The sequence below is a fragment of the Podarcis gaigeae genome (assembly GCF_964106915.1).
Source record: "Podarcis gaigeae genome assembly, chromosome: 2".
NCBI lineage: Eukaryota > Metazoa > Chordata > Lepidosauria > Squamata > Lacertidae > Podarcis > Podarcis gaigeae.
The window spans coordinates 28337719-28358508 of NC_139679.1; the positions used below are offsets into that span (position 1 = coordinate 28337719).

At 46.5% G+C, this 20790-nt stretch overlaps 2 protein-coding genes across 12 annotated transcripts in view; both read right to left on the reverse strand.

Moving 5' to 3' along the window:
* Window positions 1-7680, reverse strand: part of CDC42EP4 (CDC42 effector protein 4) — a 45156-nt gene extending 37476 nt beyond the window's left edge. Inside the window, exon 1 of the mRNA XM_083727736.1 lies at window positions 7308-7680. The gene's annotated coding sequence lies outside the window, so the exon portion shown is untranslated. The remainder of the gene's footprint in view (window positions 1-7307) is intronic.
* A 2958-nt stretch (window positions 7681-10638) lies between these two features.
* SDK2 (sidekick cell adhesion molecule 2) overlaps window positions 10639-20790 on the reverse strand; it is a 331653-nt gene continuing 321501 nt past the window's right edge. For 4 of the 11 annotated variants that reach the window (XM_083727349.1, XM_083727351.1, XM_083727346.1 and 1 more), the window contains 4 exons: window positions 19545-19616; window positions 18980-19118; window positions 18710-18857; window positions 10639-13104 (listed from right to left, as the gene is read on the reverse strand). In XM_083727349.1, the coding sequence (XP_083583475.1) occupies window positions 12751-13104; window positions 18710-18857; window positions 18980-19118; window positions 19545-19616 (713 nt within the window). In that variant the 3' untranslated portion in view covers window positions 10639-12750. The remainder of the gene's footprint in view (window positions 13105-18709; window positions 18858-18979; window positions 19119-19544; window positions 19617-20790) is intronic. The other 7 variants (XM_083727356.1, XM_083727347.1, XM_083727355.1 and 4 more) reach the window with 3 other exon arrangements.

Consider the following 20790-nt stretch of genomic DNA (forward strand, 5'->3'; position numbering starts at 1 on the left):
AAAGTGCTGATAAGTGGCTGCCTTTTGCCCTTGGGAGATGCTCAAGCCATCACAGTGCAAAACTCAGCAGCGCTGTCAAGGCTGATTGACTCCCAGCAGTCTGATCCTCAAAGACAACTAGCTCATCCCATTCCCCTTGTAAGCACCGGCAGCTGGGTGCCTGCTAAAGCCATTGACAAGTTAGCTCCGTGAAGCTGAGATGCCAACCATCTCTTCTCCTTACATACCACTCCCCCCCCCCCCCAGCAATAGAAAAAGCACAGCAAAAATTAAGAAAGCAAGCACTAAATTCTGTGGAAGTTCAATTTGCAATTATAATTTTGTAACTGGACAATAGCTTTTCATAGGTATGAAGGATAGTAATATTCTGATTTCACAACACCCTGACTCACCTCAAATACCCTTTAATTTCTACCTTTATAACTTGGAAGGCTTTGCCATGCTGATAGGGGCAGGCATAGATGCAGATGGCTCCAGATTCAGTCCATTGCATCACTAATTAAAAGGATCACAGATAGCAAGGCGGGGAGGCCTCTCTGCCTGAAATGTTTGGAGGGCCCCTGCCACTTGGAGAAGAGGAATGAGCTAGGTGGACTAATGGCAGCTTCCTCTGCATATGAGAAAATGTGTCTGCATGACTTCAGCTATTTTTCCACAAGTGTCACTAAGACTGCAATGCAAGCACACACTCCTGGAAGCAAGCCTCATTGAACACTGTGGGAATTACTTCTAAGTATACATGGAATAGGGACATGGGTGGTGCTGTGAATTAAACCACAGAGCCTAGGACTTGCTGATCAGAAGGTTGGCAGTTCAAATCCCCACGACGGGGTGAGCTCCCATTGCTCGGTCCCTGCTCCTGCCAACCTACCAGTTTGAAAGCACGTCAAAGTGCAAGTAGATAAATAGGTACCGCTCCAGCGGGAAGGTAAACGGCGTTTCCGTGCGCTGCTCTGGTTCGCCAGAAGCAGCTTAGTCATGCTGGCCACATGACCCGGAAGCTGTACGCCGGCTCCCTTGGCCAATAAAGCGAGATGAGCGCCGCAACCCCAGAGTCGGCCACGACTGTACCCTAACGGTCAGGGGTCCCTTTACCTTTACCTTATACATGGAATAGAATTGAGAAGTAAGGATGCTCTTTGCTCTGGAACAAGTCCTTCAGGAATGCTGTTACGACAGAAAATGGTGGCAAAGAGCCGTGTCTGCGTGGCATGTGTGATACAACCAAGGAATTTGGGTTTCTACTTACAGCACTATGAAATGCATAACCTAATGTAATCATTGATTGTTGAAACAGGCCACATTGTAACTCAAAGGCATTTATTTCCCCGTTCACCACCACATTCCCACTAAGAAAAAGAGAGGCCCATTCACATGTAGCCCACTGGCTATACCTGTTCACTGTCTAAGCTTGGGCTTGATGTTTCTCAACAGCCCTAGGTGCAGACCAGTTTCCTCTAGCTGGTGACAATGGAAATTATGTGACATGTCTGATGAATTTGATGCTGCTTCATCATAGTGAAGAGGCTAGAGTGCAGGGCTTTGTTGGAGAGTCCATGGAACATGTAATGTATTGCTTCTTCGCTGCAGTTGCTCACAATCATGCTTGGAAAACATTCCACCTCTCATAATAACAAGCATATGCACAGAGCCAAAGCGTGCTTATTAATTATTCCATAGGTCCATGGCTTCCCCTCTGAGTGTGTCCGTGTGTCCTTGCTTGTCCTCTCTAAAGCGATACAAAAAATGTGTCTGTTGCATTCTGGGATCCCATCCCATTTCCACTCTTATGCTTAACTTGGAGAAATGTATTCTGCCAAGCAGAGCTAAGGGACACGTTATAACATTGCTAAATGGAACTCAATTGCTGTGTAGGGGAAGTGGTGTAATCTGTAAAGTGCAGAGGCTTTGAAAATGTGATTGGCTTCTGTTTATTTTCACAACTTTATCAGGGCCCCTTAGGACTTTTTTTGTGGGTGTATTCAGCAACAAGTTATTAACACAATAATAATGATAATTATTTAGTTGTACTGGACTGCCCGCACATCTTTCTGCTTCTTTTTAGTTGTTCGGCAACACTTCCCAAATGGTACGGCATTATCGCCATCTGGAGGGACATTCTTGTGCTATATAGGGCAACAAAAGCAGGACAGCCCCCCACAGAACATTTGTGGTATGAAAAACTACAGGGTTTAAGTAGGAAGCTATGGGCCATGCCTCCTGCCAACCTAGCAGTTTGAGAGCATGTCAAAGTGCAAGTAGATAAATAGGTACCACTCCGGCGGGAAGGTGGAAGAAGAGTTTGGATTTGATATCCCGCTTTATTACCACCCTAAGGAGTCTCAAAGCAGCTAACATTCTCCTTTCCCTTCCTCCCCCACAACAAACATTCTGTGAGGTGATTGAGGCTGAGAGACCTCAGAGAAGTGTGACTAGCCCAAGGTCACCCAGCAGCTGCATGTGGAGGAGTGGGGATGCGAACCCGGTTCACCAGATTACGAGTCAACCACTACACCACACTGGCTCCCAGTGTTTCCGTGCGCTGCTCTGGTTTCACCAGAAGCGGCTTAGTCATGCTGGCCACATGACCCGGAAAACCTGTCTGCGGACCAATGCTGGCTCCCTCGGCCAGTAAAGCGAGATGAGCGCTGCAACCCCAGAGTCGTTCACGACTGGACTTAACTGTCAGGGGTCCTTTACCTTTACCTTTATGGACCATGCACTGCTTTGAAACATAGCAGAATGTCTGTCCCAAAACAGTTGCAGGTACAGACCGTTTTGGACTGCAATTGGCATTGCATATAAGCAAAGCAATGCTTTCATGAATACAAGTCATCGAGAGAAAAAAGACACTGAAGGAGCCCTTGGTGGTTCATGGCTGTGAATCAATTAAAGCAGTGGTCATTTAGCATACCTTGTAGAAATGTGCTCTTGCCCCCTCTGCTGATGTACTCAAGCTTGCCTTGCCTTTCTCCAACAGTTTTCAATTTCTCTGTTGCTTCATCTCTCTAATTTAGCACGTTACCCCTTGAGCTCTTCCTCACATTCTTGTGGCCTCCATTTTGAATGCCATATTCCCAACAGCATGGTTATGTGTGTGTGAGAGAGAGCTGACTCTCAAACATTTGCCACCGCATCAGCAACTTTTCCCCATGAAGGCTGGGAGGTTTGTTCTATCGGCCTTCCCATCTCAAACAGAGCTGTGGCTTTGGGAAAACATGTGCTCTCCATATGTGTCAGTACAAAAAATGTGGGCTAAAAAAAAGGGGGGGTTGGAGAGGGGAGAACTGAAATCCTGTTTCTAAAAGCTGGGAAAGAGCATAAATCTCCAAGCAAATGGAGGAGGGATAAAATATATATATATTGTAAAATAAGCCCACAGCCAAGTAACCTAATGGGCAGCTAGCCACAGATATGTTGCCATGGAGACAGAAGATGCTTAGCACTGCTGCTGTGGGGGGGGGGGAGGGGAAGGCTTTGCATGGCCTCCTGGTGGGCTCAGAATTGCCTTTCCTCCTCCATCCTTTCCCCCTCCCCCATTCCAAGCTCTTCCTATGGAGGTTAATCCTTGAGGTTGGAGCAGCAGCAGCAGGCAACAAAATCTTCCACCCAGCATCTGGGATGTGTGTATGTTGAAGGAAAGGGTGTGTGTGTGTGTGTGTGTGTGTGTGTGTGCGCGCGCTTCCTAGCAGGATCAGGAAGAAAGGCCCCGCAATCTAATTCCATTTGCTAAGCTCCGTAACACAAGAAAAACTGAAGCATCAATACCTATGACTCTGTCTGACACATTTACTATTTATGGCATGAATCAGAGAGCTGTGGGCATTAGCATTCCTCCACAGCCCTGCTTCCCAGCCACAGTAAGGCATGGTCTGTGGCACATGTATGACTTTTTGTTTCAAAAGCTGGTCTCCCGTTTCATTCTCACAGATACCTCCTACATTGGGGGGGGGGGATCACTTAAGAATACAATTCCTTTATGATGGTCTAGAAATGAAGTGGGACATGTGGATAGCTCAGTTGGTTAGAGCATGGTGCTGATAATGCCAAGGTTGCAGGTTCAATCCCCATTTGGGACAGCTGCCTATTCCTGCATTGCAGGGGGTTGGAATAGATATGGGGCTGTCAACCTTGTCCCTACCGCCCACTAGTGGGCGTTTTAGGATTCTAGGTGGGTGGTAGGGGGTTCTACGGCACAAGCTGAACCTTCCTTCCATTGAGCACTGATGGGCGGTAAGGAAATTTTACCATCAAGAAAGAGGCATTAGTAGGCAGTAGGTATAAAAAGGTTGACTACCCCTGGACTAGATGATCCTCAGTTTCCCTTCCGACTCTGTGATTCTGTGAAATGCAAACTGGGGTAGATGTGCATGTTTATCCACCATGCAAATGTCTGTGGGGTTTTGAAACGCAAAAGGGCCACTCCTTCACAAGCAAGCCGTGTGTATGTGTGTGGGTGTGTGCGCGTCATATGGTATTAATACACCAGAAATTATAGCTGAACTACTGTTTTGCATGTGTTCACATATGTACATAGTCCCCCCACCCCAATATACACTGAAGTCTTTGGGCATACTGAATTTCTATTTAAAATGCTACAAAACAATACTAAAAAGGTAATAAAATGGCAGCTGGCAGGAAAATGGTTTCAAGCAGTTTAAAAGCAATAAGGAGAAACACTGGAGAAACATTGTAAGAAAAATACTTGAGGGAAGAAGACAATTGACAACACCCACAGGGCTGGGAAACCTGTGGCCCTCCATAAGTTTTTGCACAACATTTCTCCATCATCCTGACCCTGACTATTGGAGCTGGGGCTGATGGAAGGTCGAGTCCAACAAAAACTGGAGGGAAGAGTGTTCTCCACTTCTCCTATAATGCCCAGTATGACCAAGACACAGGCAAAAAGGCTTTGAGAAATCTCTGCTCCCCACTGTGAACATCAACAGATGCTCAACCAGCACTCTCCCTTTATTAAGAACAGCAGCTGCTCACTTGTGTTTTGCATCTGCTTTGGCTTCCATGTAACAGGGCTTAACTAAGGCAACCAGGAAAGAAAGGGGCCACTTTAACACAGGAGCTGAGCCACAGGTGGGAGAGGAATGATGTTAAGTGGGTGGGGTTAAGTAGAGGAGAGCTAAGGCCCTTCCACCAAAACCTGCAGTACCTGCAAAAGCAGGGGAGGCTGCTCTCTATTAAGGCAAAATTTACTTGCTTACGTAGCACAATTTACATATTGCTCGATTATAAACTAAGCAGTTTATAATAAATATAAAAAACACTAAGATTGAATCACATCAACACAGCTGGATAGGATTGCCTAAACTAGGTGCTACAAGCAGTCTGCACTAACCGGCACCTTTTGCTTCTCAGTCTCAATGTTGCTGCTGTAGAACTCAGCAAGGAGGGTGGTGGGGGCAAAAATAGAATTAGTTGGCTGTGCCTGTTTTTGGCTCTGGCTCTAACTACTCTGGACATCTCCAGCTTTCACCCTACAAGTCCCAATAGGCACCAGTTACCACTGCCTGCAAGCATCTTCTTGACTCCACTGCCGACAACTTCCATGCTGTTTCTTCACCTACAGGCACACACACCCTTCTTAAATCTACATTTCTAGCTCTGGGAACTTCCTCCCTTAGAGCAGGTCAAGGTCTTCCCTTGGCTTTGACCCTTTCCCAAGGACAGAGTGTCCCTGATCCTTCCGCCCTGCTTTTCAATGCTCCTCTCTTTAATGGGTTTCAGACTCGCCAATTAAATTACCAGTCACCAAGGCAGCTGCTCAAGAGAAGCCTTTATTACCTATTCCCTGGCTCTGAGTTAATCCCTTTCAAGTGAGCAGCCACATTATCCAAGCAAGAGGCCCCATCCTCACATAAATGGTTAATTAAATCCTAGTCTGCAGGGTGCCAGCTGGCCACTTTCCCCTCAATAACCTCTTGCTAATAATGCTGGTGCTTAATGATGGGGCAGATATTAGAATAGAGGGCTGTGCCCTATAATGTATGGAATTAGCTTTATTAATATAGCCCTTTTTTATACCATTAGGAAGAAGATGCAGGGCTACACAAGTGAAAATACAAGACAGCCAGCTGAGTTGGGCTTTCTCCACCCATTGCTTGAGTAAGCAGATGAGTTTTAACTTCTATTTCTGGGAACTTATTTCCTGAGTTTCCCATCTGAGTGTGTGTGGAATTATCAAGAGGGAAACTTCTGCTGCTCACAAAGTATAATCAAACAATACTCTCATATGGGCTGGTTCACACATGCACATGATTTCTGTGTATGAATGTATGGATTGATTCCATTGAAACCCCCTGTGTCTAACGAAACATGAATGTTCTACCTGTTCAGTATTTGATGGCTTGTTCACACATGAAAGCCATCCATTAACCTTCTAGAACAGGGGTTCCTAAACTACTCCACAAAACCACCTAATGGATCACTTGAAAATTGCTGGGACTCTGGAAGGACCACTTAATGGTTTTTCTGCTTTTTGTAGAAAATTTCAATGCACTGTGCTAGATGCTGTATGATTTTCAATTGCCTTTTATTACATTTTGAATTAAATCTGAATTCAAATTGTAATACAATAGATAAAAAATAAAAGATGCAACAAAATACACACACACATATTATGTAATGGATACATGCAGGGCCGGATTTAGGTTTGATGAGGCCCTAAGCTACTGAAGGTAATGCTTTATATGTCCAGCTGTCCTTTGTCAACAACAAATTGTCGCTGTTTTTTGTGTTGAATATTTTAGGGAGCAGGCTAGCAGGCAGGGCCCATTACTTACATCATAGGAACCTACACAACACAAAACACTGTTGCTGTAGGTAGGTCTTATCTTTTATTTTGGAAATGTACATAAAGTTTTTTTTCCTTTAAGTTTTTTGGGGGGCCCCAAGAGAGTGGGGCCCTAAGCTATAGCTTGTTTAGCTTATACATAAATCGGGCACTGGATGCATGGAACAAGAAATTGAGGGAATTTACTGAGGGATTTGTGTGTGTAGGTAGGATTGGTTGCAAAAGGCAAGTCATCTCTTTAAGGAGGGTTGGGAGGGAATAGGCTGACAAGGCTTGTGCTCAAAGCTTTCCACAGATGCCCCGTTATCGACCCAAATCCCTCATTTCCTGTTCTGCCCCTTCACCCTTTCTCTCCAAACCTCCCCCTGCCTATTTACTCACAAGCAATCCCCCCCCCCCCGCCCGCCAAAACTAATGGTAGAGGTGCAGAAAGTTGCAGCCTCGGCTCGGCAGCTCGGCAAGCAAACCTCGCGGATCCGCAGCCTGGCTTTGACCTTACCTGGTGGCCTCGACGATGCCAGCCGTCCAGGATGGCTGTTGAAGGAAAACAGGAGACTCCTGCTTCAAACGGGGAGGGCGCGGAAGTATTTAAATGGAGGGGTGGGGGGCAAAGGAAACTTGGAAGGCATTAAGAGGGGCTCGGCAGCAGTTGAGGGAGGGTGGGAAAGGAAAAGCAGCCTGGACCAAGCAAGCGCTCGCCTGGCGCGCCGTGACTGGAAAAGACCCTTGGCACGCAGGCGCAAACATGGAGGAGAAAGCGCGGGAAAGGCCGCCAGAAAGTGGCGTCCTCCTCGACGAGCTCGCTAGCTCCCTGCCTCTTGTGGCTATTGCAGCTGAAAGGCCCCGAAGGAGCCAAGGGGGGTTGCACTGGTAGGAGCTGAGGAGGGAGGCCGGACGAGGAGCTCCCCTCTCCCGCCTCAACGAAGTCCAGGCTTCTTAGGAGGGAGCTGTTGCTGCTGCTCTTTGGAGGACCAACAGCAGCAGAAAGCTCGTGGACGACCACCGGTGGTCCAAGGAATTGGGGAAGCTCTGCTGTAGAGATCAAGCCATGACTCGCAGTGCCAGATTTACGTTTAAGCTAAACAAGCTATAGAAACCCTGTATGTACATTTCCAAAATATAAGATTAAAAACAAATAAAATAAAACCTACATACAGCAACAGTGTTTTGTGTTGTGTAGGCTCCTTTGATGTAAGTAATGGGCCCCGCGTGCTCCCTAAAATATCACTGGTTTGCTCATTTCTATATACAGTGGTACTTTGGTTCTCAAACTTATGTTATAGCAAGTTTCTAGGCAGTGGTGGCCAAACTTGGCCCTCCAGCTGTTTCGGGACTACAATTCCCATCATCCTTGACCACTGGTCCTGTTAGCTAGGGATGATGGGAGTTGTAGTCCAAAAACATCAGAGGGCCGAGTTTGGCCACCATTGCCTTAGGTACTGAATGACTGCTCCATGGTACAAGTGACCTCACTGAGCATTTCAATTTCAAATATTCTGATTATTTCTACTTTTTGTTAAGTATTTTTATTTACTTACTTGATTTAAGGGTGGGGTAGCGGTTATGCCCATGCACACTTGTGTCTGTTCTCACACGCAGAAGTGCAGCATCATCTGTAGCGGAGGGGGGGGGGGGACCTGCCACACTCCAGATGCCATTGGTTTCCAGCTCTCATCAGCCCAAGCCAATGTGGCCCCTGGTTGACTATGGCCACTGTGAGAACAGAATACTTAGCAAGATAGGCCTTTGGTCTCATCCAGCATGTCTACTTGCGTTCTTATTGTGATCGGAGTTTATGTCCAATGGCATCTGGAGGGCCACAGGTGCCCCATCCCTGCTCTCTATGACTTTTCCTCCATTTTTCTCCAAAATATAATGGCCTGTTTGACCACAGTCATGACTGTCAGTGTAGTTACTCTCTGATTTCACAGCTGCCAAGATCCCAGGCTTGAACTGGAGGCATTTGACCCTTCAGAAGTTGCCTGACATCATTTTTCCTTTATCTCCAGCCACTAAAAACTTAACTACAAAGACATTAAAAAGAAGGTTTTCCCACGCTCAAGTGATTCTGCACTACAAGCTGATATTGACACACAGTTACAGTTGCTTAGTAGTCAGGGCACTCTCAGCAACAACTCCAGCTCACTTCTCTTTGGCAGTGGACCAAATGGATGTACTCATCCGGCCCTGTAGTTAACCACCAATCTCTAAAAGAAGACTCTCAGTGGTATGCACATTTTGTGGCTAAGATGCAGACTGAAGGATGCTCTCACACACTTTGATAAGGAGTTTTGTACATTGTTTGGTCAATACGTTCCTGTCTTCACAGGAACATACTGGAGCAGGGAACCACTGTACTATCACACTTGTAATGCCCCTTTTCATAGAAGGGTAATCTAGACAGGCCCCCCCCCCCGCAATGCATGAATCTTTTGCCCAATGTGGGGCTTGAACCCACAACACTGAGATCAAGAGTTTGCTGCTCTACCGCCTGAGCTATTTTGGTCCAGCTAAGTCTTTACCGGCCCCACACCTGACATTATGTATGATGTCAGGTGTAGGGCAAGTGGGCATGGCCTAATTGGGCCCACAGACTGAAGATTCTCCACTGCTGAGCTACAATATGCAGTGAGCCATGCTACAATATTTTGACCTTGTCTCTCAATTTTGAATTCCATTAGCCTTGATCCTTATGTGACCATGTTGGGTCACCTGAATGGCATAGGTCCTTACACCATCGGCATTGCTCCTTCCCTTTCGGTACTTGACAAATGCTCTCTACCCCTTTTAATTGTGAGGGAAACGGATATTCACAGGACTGATAACAGAAGAGTGGTACTAGGAAATCATCCATGAAAAAATACAGATAGTGAATGAGTTTGCTGAGATTTCTCCACAACAGAAGTTGTAACCTTGAAGAAAGATACCTTTGATTCCATGCAATAACTTTACACTCTTTATGGTATATTGGAAATCCACCTGGAAATTATCTCATTAAAACATCAAGATACTAAGCGTGAGTGATAATAAAGTTGGTGGCTGTCGTCATCTCTCAGCTCTTTTAGATTTTTAATTGTGCAGGGAATTGAGATGCGTTGGTTCTGGTGCCTTCTCTAAATAAACCAGTCCACAGAAACAAAGCACACATTTGCTTGCATGAAAACAGAACAGATTTAAGGTCCTGTTTTGCTAGATGTAATGGGAAATTAAATAATGATCAATATGGATATATGGCTTGTTGCAAGCCATGCATATCCCAGACCTCTCCAAGCTATTGCTTCATATTCCCAGCAGACAACTGCCTTGGTTTGCTTAAAACTCAAGGCTGTATTTTTATTAGTGTTTCCACAGTCCTGAAAGAGACTGTGCAAGTATTGAAATTAGTTCAAAATTAAATTAATCTAGCCCAATGTCTCTGGTAGATGCGCTAAGGAAGGACATGGCAAGTGGTACAGCTCTGTTCAATCAAAGCTTTGAGAAAGCATAGAGAGGTTCAGGGGTGGACAGACATGAGTTGAGGGAATGGCAGATCTGCCTGTCATTAATACTATTAGTGGTATAAGTATACTGTCATGAGCTTGTTCGACCTTCTTTTGAATTAAGTTAGGCCGCCGACTCCTATGGCATCAAACGACAGCCCAAAGATGCTTCTACCGTAATCATCAAACAACTTCATGGCTTGCTCCTTTGGGCTGACAGCTCCAATGGTTTGCAACCATTCCTGTTGAAGAGAGTGTACTCCACAAATCAACTGTTAAATCACGACAAGATCACTCTTGTAAGAAGGAGAGTAGAAACAACGAGCAAACAAAACAACCCCACAAACTGTATGATTTGCATTTTGATTCTTTATTAAAAGGACCCTATGTGCCAGGTTCAATTCTTTGTAAACCAGGCTTTGAAAACAATGTGCAAATAAAGGCATGGGGTGAAGGGGTTATAATGGAAATAGCTATATCCCTAGTACTTCCAGGAAAGAAGGTAACCCAGCTAGAGAATAATGCTCATATTTTCTTTTTCCTCTCTCCCCCACCTGGTCAGCCACTGTTCCTGAGCTTGCTGTCTGCTCTATCCTGGCGAGTGGGAACCTGTAGCACTCCAATGTTGATGGACTACTCAAACTCCCATCATCCCCGATCACTGGGCCATATTGCCTGAGGCTGAAGGGGAGCTGTAGACCAACAACATTTGGAGGGCAACAGGACCCCCAGCCCTGCTCTAGCCCACAACTGTTGTGGGGGTTGGGGGAGATGGCCACCGCAGATCTTGGGGCTCAGTAGGCACTCGTGTGTGTGTGTGTGTGTGTGTGTGTGTGTGCATGTGTGTATTCTGCTAGGCCAAAAAGAAACAAACATAATTTCCCACCTGCCTCTCCCATAACCCTTGTGCTAAAACAGAATTCGAAAAGATAGCAAAACAAAGAGAGACAGGGAGAGGGATAGACAATCACTTTCAATGCATCACTTCCTCAATACCCTCCACTCTCTTCCCATTCCCTCTCCCCACCTTAAATGTTTGTGTGCTGTGAATGATAATAATAAAAAAACCTATATAAAAGGGGAATTGGGGACAAACTCTCCTTTTCTATGGAACTAAGGAGAAAGTTTAGTTTTGATACCAGGAGGAGAGAAAACGCTGCAATGAGGCATCAGTTCAGCCTCTTGTGGTTGTCCGTTCTAAAGCCAGTACCAAGGGGCTGTGCAGCATTTATATTATATCAAGTTTATCTCCTTTTCCCTGAACGCCCCCTCAAATTGCACTTAGATTGGATGGGGACTTCCCCCTTGCCCTCTCCCTGTCCAATGAAGTGAATGGGGAAAAAGGGGAACTGAGAAGAAATCAGGGCGCTGAGAGACTATCCAACCATGTGGGATGGATTCTGCCTCGTGGCTTGGTTTGGCTGCAGGTGCTCAGCTCTCCGACAAAGCCGGGGGGAGAGCGCTTTCCACTGAGCTGATACGGACAGCATCTCTTTCCTGCCAAGTGACAATGCATTGATTCCTTTGAATTCTACAACTTCCACCCAAGGATTCTCAAACGTACTCTCCTATCCTCAAACCAAAATGCATAAAAAGAAACCACACTGTCTCTGGTCAGCGCTTTTCAGCTTGGCTAACTTCTGCTCCAGAGGTGAGTGGAAGAGCAAAGTGGAGGCAAATCTGGTCTGAACATAGGTGGTGGTTGCCCAGCCTAATCCTCTATAGTCCATTCAAGGTAGCTTCAGAGACTGGGATTCCTCTTCGGCATTTGTTGCCGCTCCCCCAAAGAACCATCATGACATCGCAGTGGGAGGGTCTTCTTGAGTCTGCCTCTCTCTCATTGGCCAGTTGCTAGTTACTGAGAACATGTTCCTATGGACAGCACGCCACTAGGTGCTGCCATTGAGCTCCTTGGAGCACTGGCTGCAGCAGTCCAAGTGGCTCATATTTACAGCTTGTGGAGCCCTAACCCGTTCCCCTCCGAGCTTTGGTTGGTGAACAAAAATCAAAAATCAAAATCAAACCCAGAGAGACTATTCTGAAAAACATCAATTCCCTACTTCTTTGCCTGCCTAGAACGTTGATCTGCAAGAAGGTGGTCTGCAACACCAAACATTGTCTTAGCTTTGGGGCTCCCAATCTTTTACCCTGTTGCCTTTCTTCCTTCCTTCAACTCTAGGCCTGAAAACAGGCACATCTCCTGTCCTGCTCCAGGTGTATGTTTGCAAACAGGTAGTTCCTTTGAAGAGCACTGTGCAATACTAGAAGCAGCAGCAGTCAATGATTCCAAACTCAACTATGACTGATTGTCTCCCACATGATCTTCTCATTGCCTCTGAAAATAATAATAATTCTGGACCCGAAATGTTCTTCATTATTGTTATTATTATTATTATTATATCCATTATTTTGTTCTTCTTTATCCATATTTTCTTCTCTTTTTTCTTCTCTCTTTTAGAAATGTCAAACAAAAGAAGAAAACCCAGCAATAGGGGCTCTGGACCCTGGGGCAAGGCTACTGGGGGGTCGGTAAAGGGTGCTCTGCTGGCTGGGAGGGTTGACTGGGGTTTGTGGGGTTGGAGTCCTACTGGGTTTGGGTCGGAAGAGGCTGCCCTGTTGGGTGCTGGTGCTGTTGGACATTGGGCAGTGGTCAGGGTCTCCGGAGTCACTCTCTGTATAACTGTAGGCCTGAGCCCGGGAGATGCCCTTTTGCTGGCGCCTCCATGAGTTGTAATAAGTTGGGTCGCTGATATAATGGTTGACGAAAGAATGGGCTTTCTGTTGGTTCTGATCCACTTCGTACTCACTGTCACTTCCCTGTGGAGGGAAAGGGAAAGAGAAGAGGAGCATTAGAAGAGATCCGCCGGATTAGACCCAAGGGTATGGTTACCAGATTTTTTTCAATGAATCCGGGGACACTTTTTTATTTATTTTTTGAAGCTGGGTAGCAACAGGGAGTCAGTAGTGGGGATGGTGAGGCAAAAGACCCTGGGCCCAAGCACACATGCATATTGTATAAAGGTGCAAAGCCCTTCTTTCGCACCCTGTGAAACATAAATGTGCAGAGTTTTTAAAAATCTGGGCAAAACTCCCAATCCTTCCCTGATCTCCTGCCCCCTTTCCCTTTTGTTTTGACAGACTGGGGGAGGCTTGGGAGCCGTGGGTGGCCATTGCCCATGAGGGACGCAAGGCGCACGGTTTCTCTGCCAGGCAAGGTGCAAAACCCTTCTTTCTTGTGAAACATAAATGCGTTGAGTTTTTTAAAAACTGGGCAACGGCCGGCCGCCCTCAACTCCCGAGCCTCCCTCAATCAGTCAAAACAAAGGAGGAAGGGGGCAGGAGATCTGTAGTGCCAGACGTCCCCCGTTCCCCTTTGGCAGTGGAACAAACCACATCATATGGGGACTTCCAGTGAGGAAAAATGGCGGATGCCACAGCAGCGAGCAGCTCCTGAAGCCAGCCAGAGGCAACTGCAGTACCAGGCTGGCTCCGGGCTGCTGAGGCTGCCGTTGCCACGTTTCCAGGGGACAGATTTGCAAATCTGGGGACATTCTGGAGACGGAATTTGTCTGGGGACAGATTTGCAAATCCGGGGACATCTGGTAACCCTACCCAAGGGCCCATCTACATAGACTAGCAACTTGTTTTCCCAGTGGGAAGCCTCACAGTATTTTAGTGGATTATGATATATATATGGAAGATTTCTAGTTTCATAAGCAAACACAGCCAGAGAAGATGGTTACCTGATGCAATCCACTCTCTCTCCTCAGCATTTTTTGGGTCTCAAACAGCAGGGATTCATCAACACTATGATTATTACTAATATTATTATCATTAGTAGCAGTATGCCACCCTATACCCGGTGCTGTGCATGAAAGGCACAGTTGTTTCCTTTTTTGTTATATTAGCTGCAACGTTACCTTAATGGGGAATGAAAAGGGAAATATGAGAGACAGACTTTCCTTCTAATGAGGGGCAGCTCCTTTTAAATTAGATTGCCAGTATACTTCCCTCAACATATCTAAAAGTTATTGACAATTAAATTTAGGAAAGATGAAATTCATCTTGTTTTAACTGATTATAGGGCTGCGTGCGATTAATTTGCAAACAATTTTGATTAAGCTGACTATCCTAAATGAACACATTGCGTTCTGTCATTTGGTTACAGTACTAGGAGGGAACTGCTTTTTTTGCTTTCTGCATTCTCTTTCCCAGAAATGAGGGGGATATAATCATTGTTTCATGTTTTAGGATTATCTGCAATATAAACAGGCTGTGGATCAATGTGAGGACAGCGGAAAAAGTGGGGAGGAGTAGAAGAGATGACAGAAGCAGGAACAGTAAGGAAGAACTGGCCCAGCAAAAAGGGGAATCTGTAGCTTATTTCTTTTAACAGGAGATAAGTAATGATGCAAATCAATTTAGGAGAGCATCATGGCAGCCAAATTCTTTACAGCAGGCACCCCCAAACTCAGCCCTTTGGGACTACAATTCCCATCATCCCTGACCACTGGTCCTGTTGGCTAGGGATGATGGGAGTTGTAGTTCCAAAACAGCTGGAGGGCTGAGTTTGGTGATGCCAACATCTGGAAGGTTTGCCACCTGTGATACATACGGTAACTCTACTGCCAGTCTTAGAGGCTGAAATGAGCCAAATCACGAGGATAACCTGCAGTTAGTTTCTTGGTTCTTTCTTCATCCTCATGCTCCACTTTTAAGACTTCCTTTACATAGCATTTACAGCTCACATCACTCAATATAATGGGAACGTTTCATCATTAAAAATAAATAAATGAGAGGTTTACATGCCCTTTGCTTGACAATTTAAGATTTCAGGAACTCCTGAAATTATGGTGGGCTTTAAAATCCCTAGTGCAGCAACTCAAGCCACTATGGCAACACGTTCTTTTTCTACTTCCAAAAGTAATCGGCCAGTAACCAAGTATTCCATCTATGGGAACATCTGGTTAAAAAAAAATTGCAGAGGGAAGGAGATGGGGGGGGGGGGGAACTGGCCAGGACAGGGCAGACTTGGCTCATTTTCCTCCCTTCAACTCTCCCTCTGCTCTCCCTAATTGAATTCAGCTTCTCCATTTGCAGAAGCACAATAGAGACCATTCATGAGAATCCACAGCCTAGCCAGGGAAGAGATCAAGTGGCAGCTTTCAGCTCAGTTCAGCTCTTAGCCGTTCCTCAGAAGTACTCATTCCACCGGTTCAAGGGATGATGGTGGAGGAAGGGGGGACCCACGAGGTGGAGGAAGTTGCTGAGAGAAAGAAGGGGGCTCCACTAGGCCCATGTGAGGGAAATGAAAGCTGTGCGTTATGGATCTCCAAAGTGGGGGGACGGCAGGAGAAGTATGATGGGTCATTGTTTCAGAGACAGGAAGGGTACAATATAAAACAGCAAGGCCAGATGCATACACAGAAAGGATGAAAACTAGGTCTCTGAGCACATCTAGGCCTCAGGTGCCCCCCTCTCTACTCTTTTACATGTTCTGGAAACCCAAGTTTCATATATGCTTAACTTAAGGATCACACTTGGACAAAATAGGTGAATTCCAATTCACAGTCACCTTGTATATCAGGCAGGGATGGTGAATTCCAGATGTTCCTGGCCTACAACTCCCATAATCTCATTATTCACATGCCAGCTGGGGCGGATGGGAAGTAGAGTACCAACATCTGGAAGGTTTGCCACCTGTGATACAGTGGGATGCTCTGGGAAACCCAGATATCCCATGGCCTCATTGACTACCCCTTCCAACATCATGCAGCATCTGCAATACCACAGAATGCCAGGATCTTCATTCACATCAACACATTTACTCTGGGTTAAGAGGCGACTCTTGTTTGCTGGGAAACAACCCGATTTTAAAGCAGCTCCTCCAGGCACCCCTGAATCTTTCGTTACGACTGCTGGAAGAGCTGCCTGCGAGTCCAGCTACAAATCTTGGATATTAATGAAATCTTTTGCTGAGCTGGACATATGGTACGTGGCAGCATTGTGGAAATCTGAGTGCTTGGCATGACAGCTCTGAGGAGCAACCGTTTGCAGTGGCCGCTGACAGAGCTACAGAACACCCAGCTGTTCTGCAGCCTTCTGTTGGGCACTGGCTGGGTACAAACCATGCCTCATGCCCTCTTATGTCAGGGGCCTATGATCAGTCCTGGAGAAATTTGCACCTAGCTGTATTAGCGGCGTGGACACATCGCCATGGCAGCAATTCCTCCGCCTGCCTAATTGCACCAAGGGTGCCCCGGCCACTTGGCCAGGCTTCTGTTTCTAAGGAGAGGACAAAGGAGCCATTTTGTTATAGCCTGGCAGGGTTGCCAACTCCTGTCAGCCTCAGAACTGCTAGTGCCTGTTGCTATTGGCAACAGGGCAAGGGGAAGAAAGGCCTGGCTGAAACAAGCTGAATGTGTCCCAGTCCTGACTTTTGGGGGGCAGATGTCTGCCTGCTTCTCCCTTACTAGTACCCAGCTGGTGCCTCTGATCACCACCTCATTCTCCAGAAGGAGGTAGAGGGATCAGACACCAGATTTGCCTCAGGCAGGTTGGCTGTCTAGTAAGTTGAATCAACCAGGACTGAGGACATGGGTAGTTTCTTTGCTCAGAGAATTCACTCTGCACTTTGTCAAGGGGGGGGGGGCATACAGTGGTACCTCTGGTTATGTACTTAATTCGTTCTGGAGGTCCATTCTTAACCTAAAACTGTTATTAACCTGAAGCACCACTTTAGCTAATGGGGCCTCCTGCTGCCACTGCGCCACCAGAGCACAATTTCTGTTCTCATCCTGAAGCAAAGTTCTTAACCTGAGGTACTACAGTGCTACCTCAGGTTACATACGCTTCAGGTTACATACGCTTCAGGTTACAGACTCCGATAACCCAGAAATAGTGCTTCAGGTTAAGAACTTTGCTTCAGGATGAGAACAGAAATCGTGCTCCGAATTAAGTACTTAACCCGAGGTACCACTGTATTTCTGGGTTAGCGGAGTCTGTAACCTGAAGCGTATGTAACCCGAGGTACCACTGTATTTTCCTTCCTGCTTTGCAAAACTCCTCCAGTACTCACAGTCACAAACTTGAAGAGAAGAGGGTAAGCAGAGCACACTGGTAAAGGCCTGGGCATTGTGGAAACAGCAGGCTTTAAAAAACAAGCAAAACCTTTTTATTAGGGTGCTCCTACTTCACCCCACTGACAGGACAACAACCCCCCACCATTTAAATCTCAAGATAGGAGCCTGACTTGCATTTGTTTGTGGCCCATAAATTCTTTTAACTGCCCTCTCTGACCCCCCCCCCCGCAATGTCCCCTTCCCACCCACCTGTGTCACTGTCATAGAGAAATAAATTGCATCTTTTAATTTGGATTTGGTATCACTACCACGCACACAAGTGTGGCAGCTGCCAGCTCTTGAAATGGGAAACTCTAATATCTTTTCAAGGCCTGGGGTAGAGCCCTGTGGTTGGAAATAACTGTGGTGGATCCCAGCCCAACAGCTATCAAGTTTGCAAAAACAAGGAAGGAGAAGAAAACCATCCTTGCCGCTTGTTTTTCCGATGATTGGCACCAGAAAAAGAAAAGGCTGTTTTTTGTTGGTCCATTGTAATTCCTAGTGTGTATGGGCCCCACTCTAGCAAATTTTCTGTGTTCTTTCATTTTAGATAGATATCCACCACCTTCTGCCATCTAGCTTTCTGAGAACTCGTTTCTCTCCCACCCCCAGCCTCTTTCCCCCCATTTTTCTGAGAAACTGTTTCTGATCCTGGACCCTGTGGTATTTCTAGCAGCAAACGTAATCAGAATATTGCCATTTCTGACAGCTCTGTGAAGTGAAAGATCTTGTACAGAGGCCTCCTGTGGACAAAGCGACCTGACAATGTCGTTTTGTCACATGGCAGCATCTCTTGTGCTGTGCGCACTTCTTGCAAAGCCCATGTTTTCTCAGTGATTCTGGCTCTGTGTTCACCATATATTTAAAGTGCATTCTAAGCATACGATTTCCCAAAATAATCCTGGGAGCTGTAGTTTATTAAGGAGGCTGGGGAACTGTAGATCTCTGAGGGGGTTAGCTACATTTTCATAGGATTCTTTGGGGTAGGCCATGTGCTTTAAATGTATGGCATACACATACAGGAAGCTGGAGCCCTTCTAAACCTCTCACCATTCCAGTAAGTCTTGGTCTATGCTGGAGGGGCTCCATACCTGTCTGACACTGTATTGTTTTTAATATTCGGTTGGAAGCTGCCCAGAGTGCTGGGGAAACCCAGCCAGATGGGCGGGGTATAAATTATTATTATTGTTATTATTATTGTTATTATTCTCTCTGCAGCTGCAGTCCCTCAACAACCTTAGTACTCCTCAATCTAGTTCAACCAAAAATGTCTCCACTGCCAGCCTTTCCGTTTGGCTCACCTGCGAGTCAGAGATTTCCGAGGGCTTCTCCGTGAGGCTGCTGCTCTCCGCTGGGATGAGGTCGTTGTATTTGGTGACATCCTCATCCGAGTAGTGCAGGGAGCCGGGGCTGGGTCTTGGCGGGGACCTCGGGAGAGACATGGAAGCTCTGAGATTCCGTTCAAAAAGGGAAAGTGTTTAGCGCAGGAGAGCAGAACTGCCCTCCCCAAATTCGGTCCCTCTCCCCGCACCAAATCCTTTCAGCGACTGTACGGGCACAGCCTCTGGTACCTTGTGTAGATTCCGTTCTTTCTGCAGAAGGAATTTTTCACGGACAGACGCCGGTTGTTCAGCTCCAGAGCAGGAAAGCTGCTCTCGTCCAGGCTAACCATCTCACCGTGGCCAAGGGCATTTGACTTGGAGTTGCTTCCTAGGGGTGAGGGGGAAGCCAAGGGGACAGAAGACGTCATCATCTTAGGATTCCTTAGCGGCTAAGAGACAGCGGCCAAATTCTCGCCCCAGAGAGAACAAAGCTCAATGGCTTGTTTCAAGCTTCCTGACTTTATTTAGGGGGTGCCATTCGAGGATTTAAAAATGATGGCGTGGAAACGAAAAGGGGGCACAAAAATCCTTTGGATGAGTAAGTGGTGTGGAGTGCCCAGCTTCCACCTCTATAAACTGCTAGGTACAGCCTTTTGAGGCTATGCCAAGTACATCAAAGGCACAGGTTATTAGGTGTTCCTGTAAGGGTAATTTTAGGGGAGCAAAGCTTACTCTCCCACATTGTGTACACACACACACACACACACACACACACACACACACACACACACTTTAAGCACATCTTGTACTGTACCTCTGGGAAAATCCACATACTGTTCCTTGACTATCTTCCTCTTTGAGATCTTCCGTGGGAACAGTACAGGAGCTAAAGTGAGTTAAGAATTTGCTTGAACTGAAGAAGCAGTTCATATGCTCTTGGTTTCAAGCACTGAGAAGAGCTTTCTAAGAGGTTAGTTGCAGAGAGGCTGCAGAGCAGAGGGGAAGCATCCTCTGGGCCTGGGGCTTTGGCCAGGAGACCAAGGGCTGCTGGGTGGCTCCCCCCCCCCCCGCCTTCCTGGAAGAACATCATGGAAACAGGAATCCATGGCTCCATCCACCAGCCAGAGAAGGAGCCTCTAGCAAGAGCTTGCTGCATCCCTCCCTGCCAAAATGAACACATGTAAGAACTTTGTAGCCAAGAACTTGTGCCTGTGTTTGTTTTACCCCTCCTCCCTCCTCAATCGCCTTTCCTTTCCTGAGCTTCAGTGCAGGGAGCATCTTACTGTAAGCTGATGTGACAGCCTTTTTCAGCTGAAGAGCAGGGTTAAAATAAAGAAATAAATGCATTCTTCCCACCCAAGCAAAAGAGCAAAAGTCACTTTCTGCCTTTGCCACATACCCTCCCAGTCCTCTCTGAAGGCCTCTGGGGTGGGACCATAGGTGGGCAGAGATAATAGCTCAGTGGAAAAGCTTATGCTTTGCATGCATAACTTCCCAGGTTCAATTCCTGGCAACTCCTGACAACAAGGGCTAAAATGCCTCCAGCCTGTGACCTCAGAGAGTCCCTGCCAGTCAAGAGTAGATGATATTTTGGACACATGGCCCAGCGTGTTAAAAATGACTTCGTATATCTCTAAGGCTGTAGATTAAGGGCCAATTCAAAACATCAGTTTTTCTACATAGTTCTTCAAGGTTGTGGGGGGGGGGAGCGGGGGACCCCTTGTGAGCACCATATTGCATGAAAATGGTTTTTGCCATATGCAGATGTGTTTGAAAACTGCTACACACGTGATGACACAGAAGCTTCTTTCCCTGCAGCTGTGTGACCCATACAAGGAAAGTGACTTGCAAACAATCGTTGCAAGCCGTTGTTCCCAAAGATGCCACCTCACACAAACTCCACTTCCCATCCATTTCGCTTATTTAAGAGGAAAGCTCAGATTTTCCTCACAATTAGAGCAAAGCAAACACAGTCGCGTTCTCTTGCCTTGGTGACCTCTGCAGTTGCCTGTGACGGTGGCTGGGACACGAAGCCATTTATTTTAAGTGTCAGCTTGGAG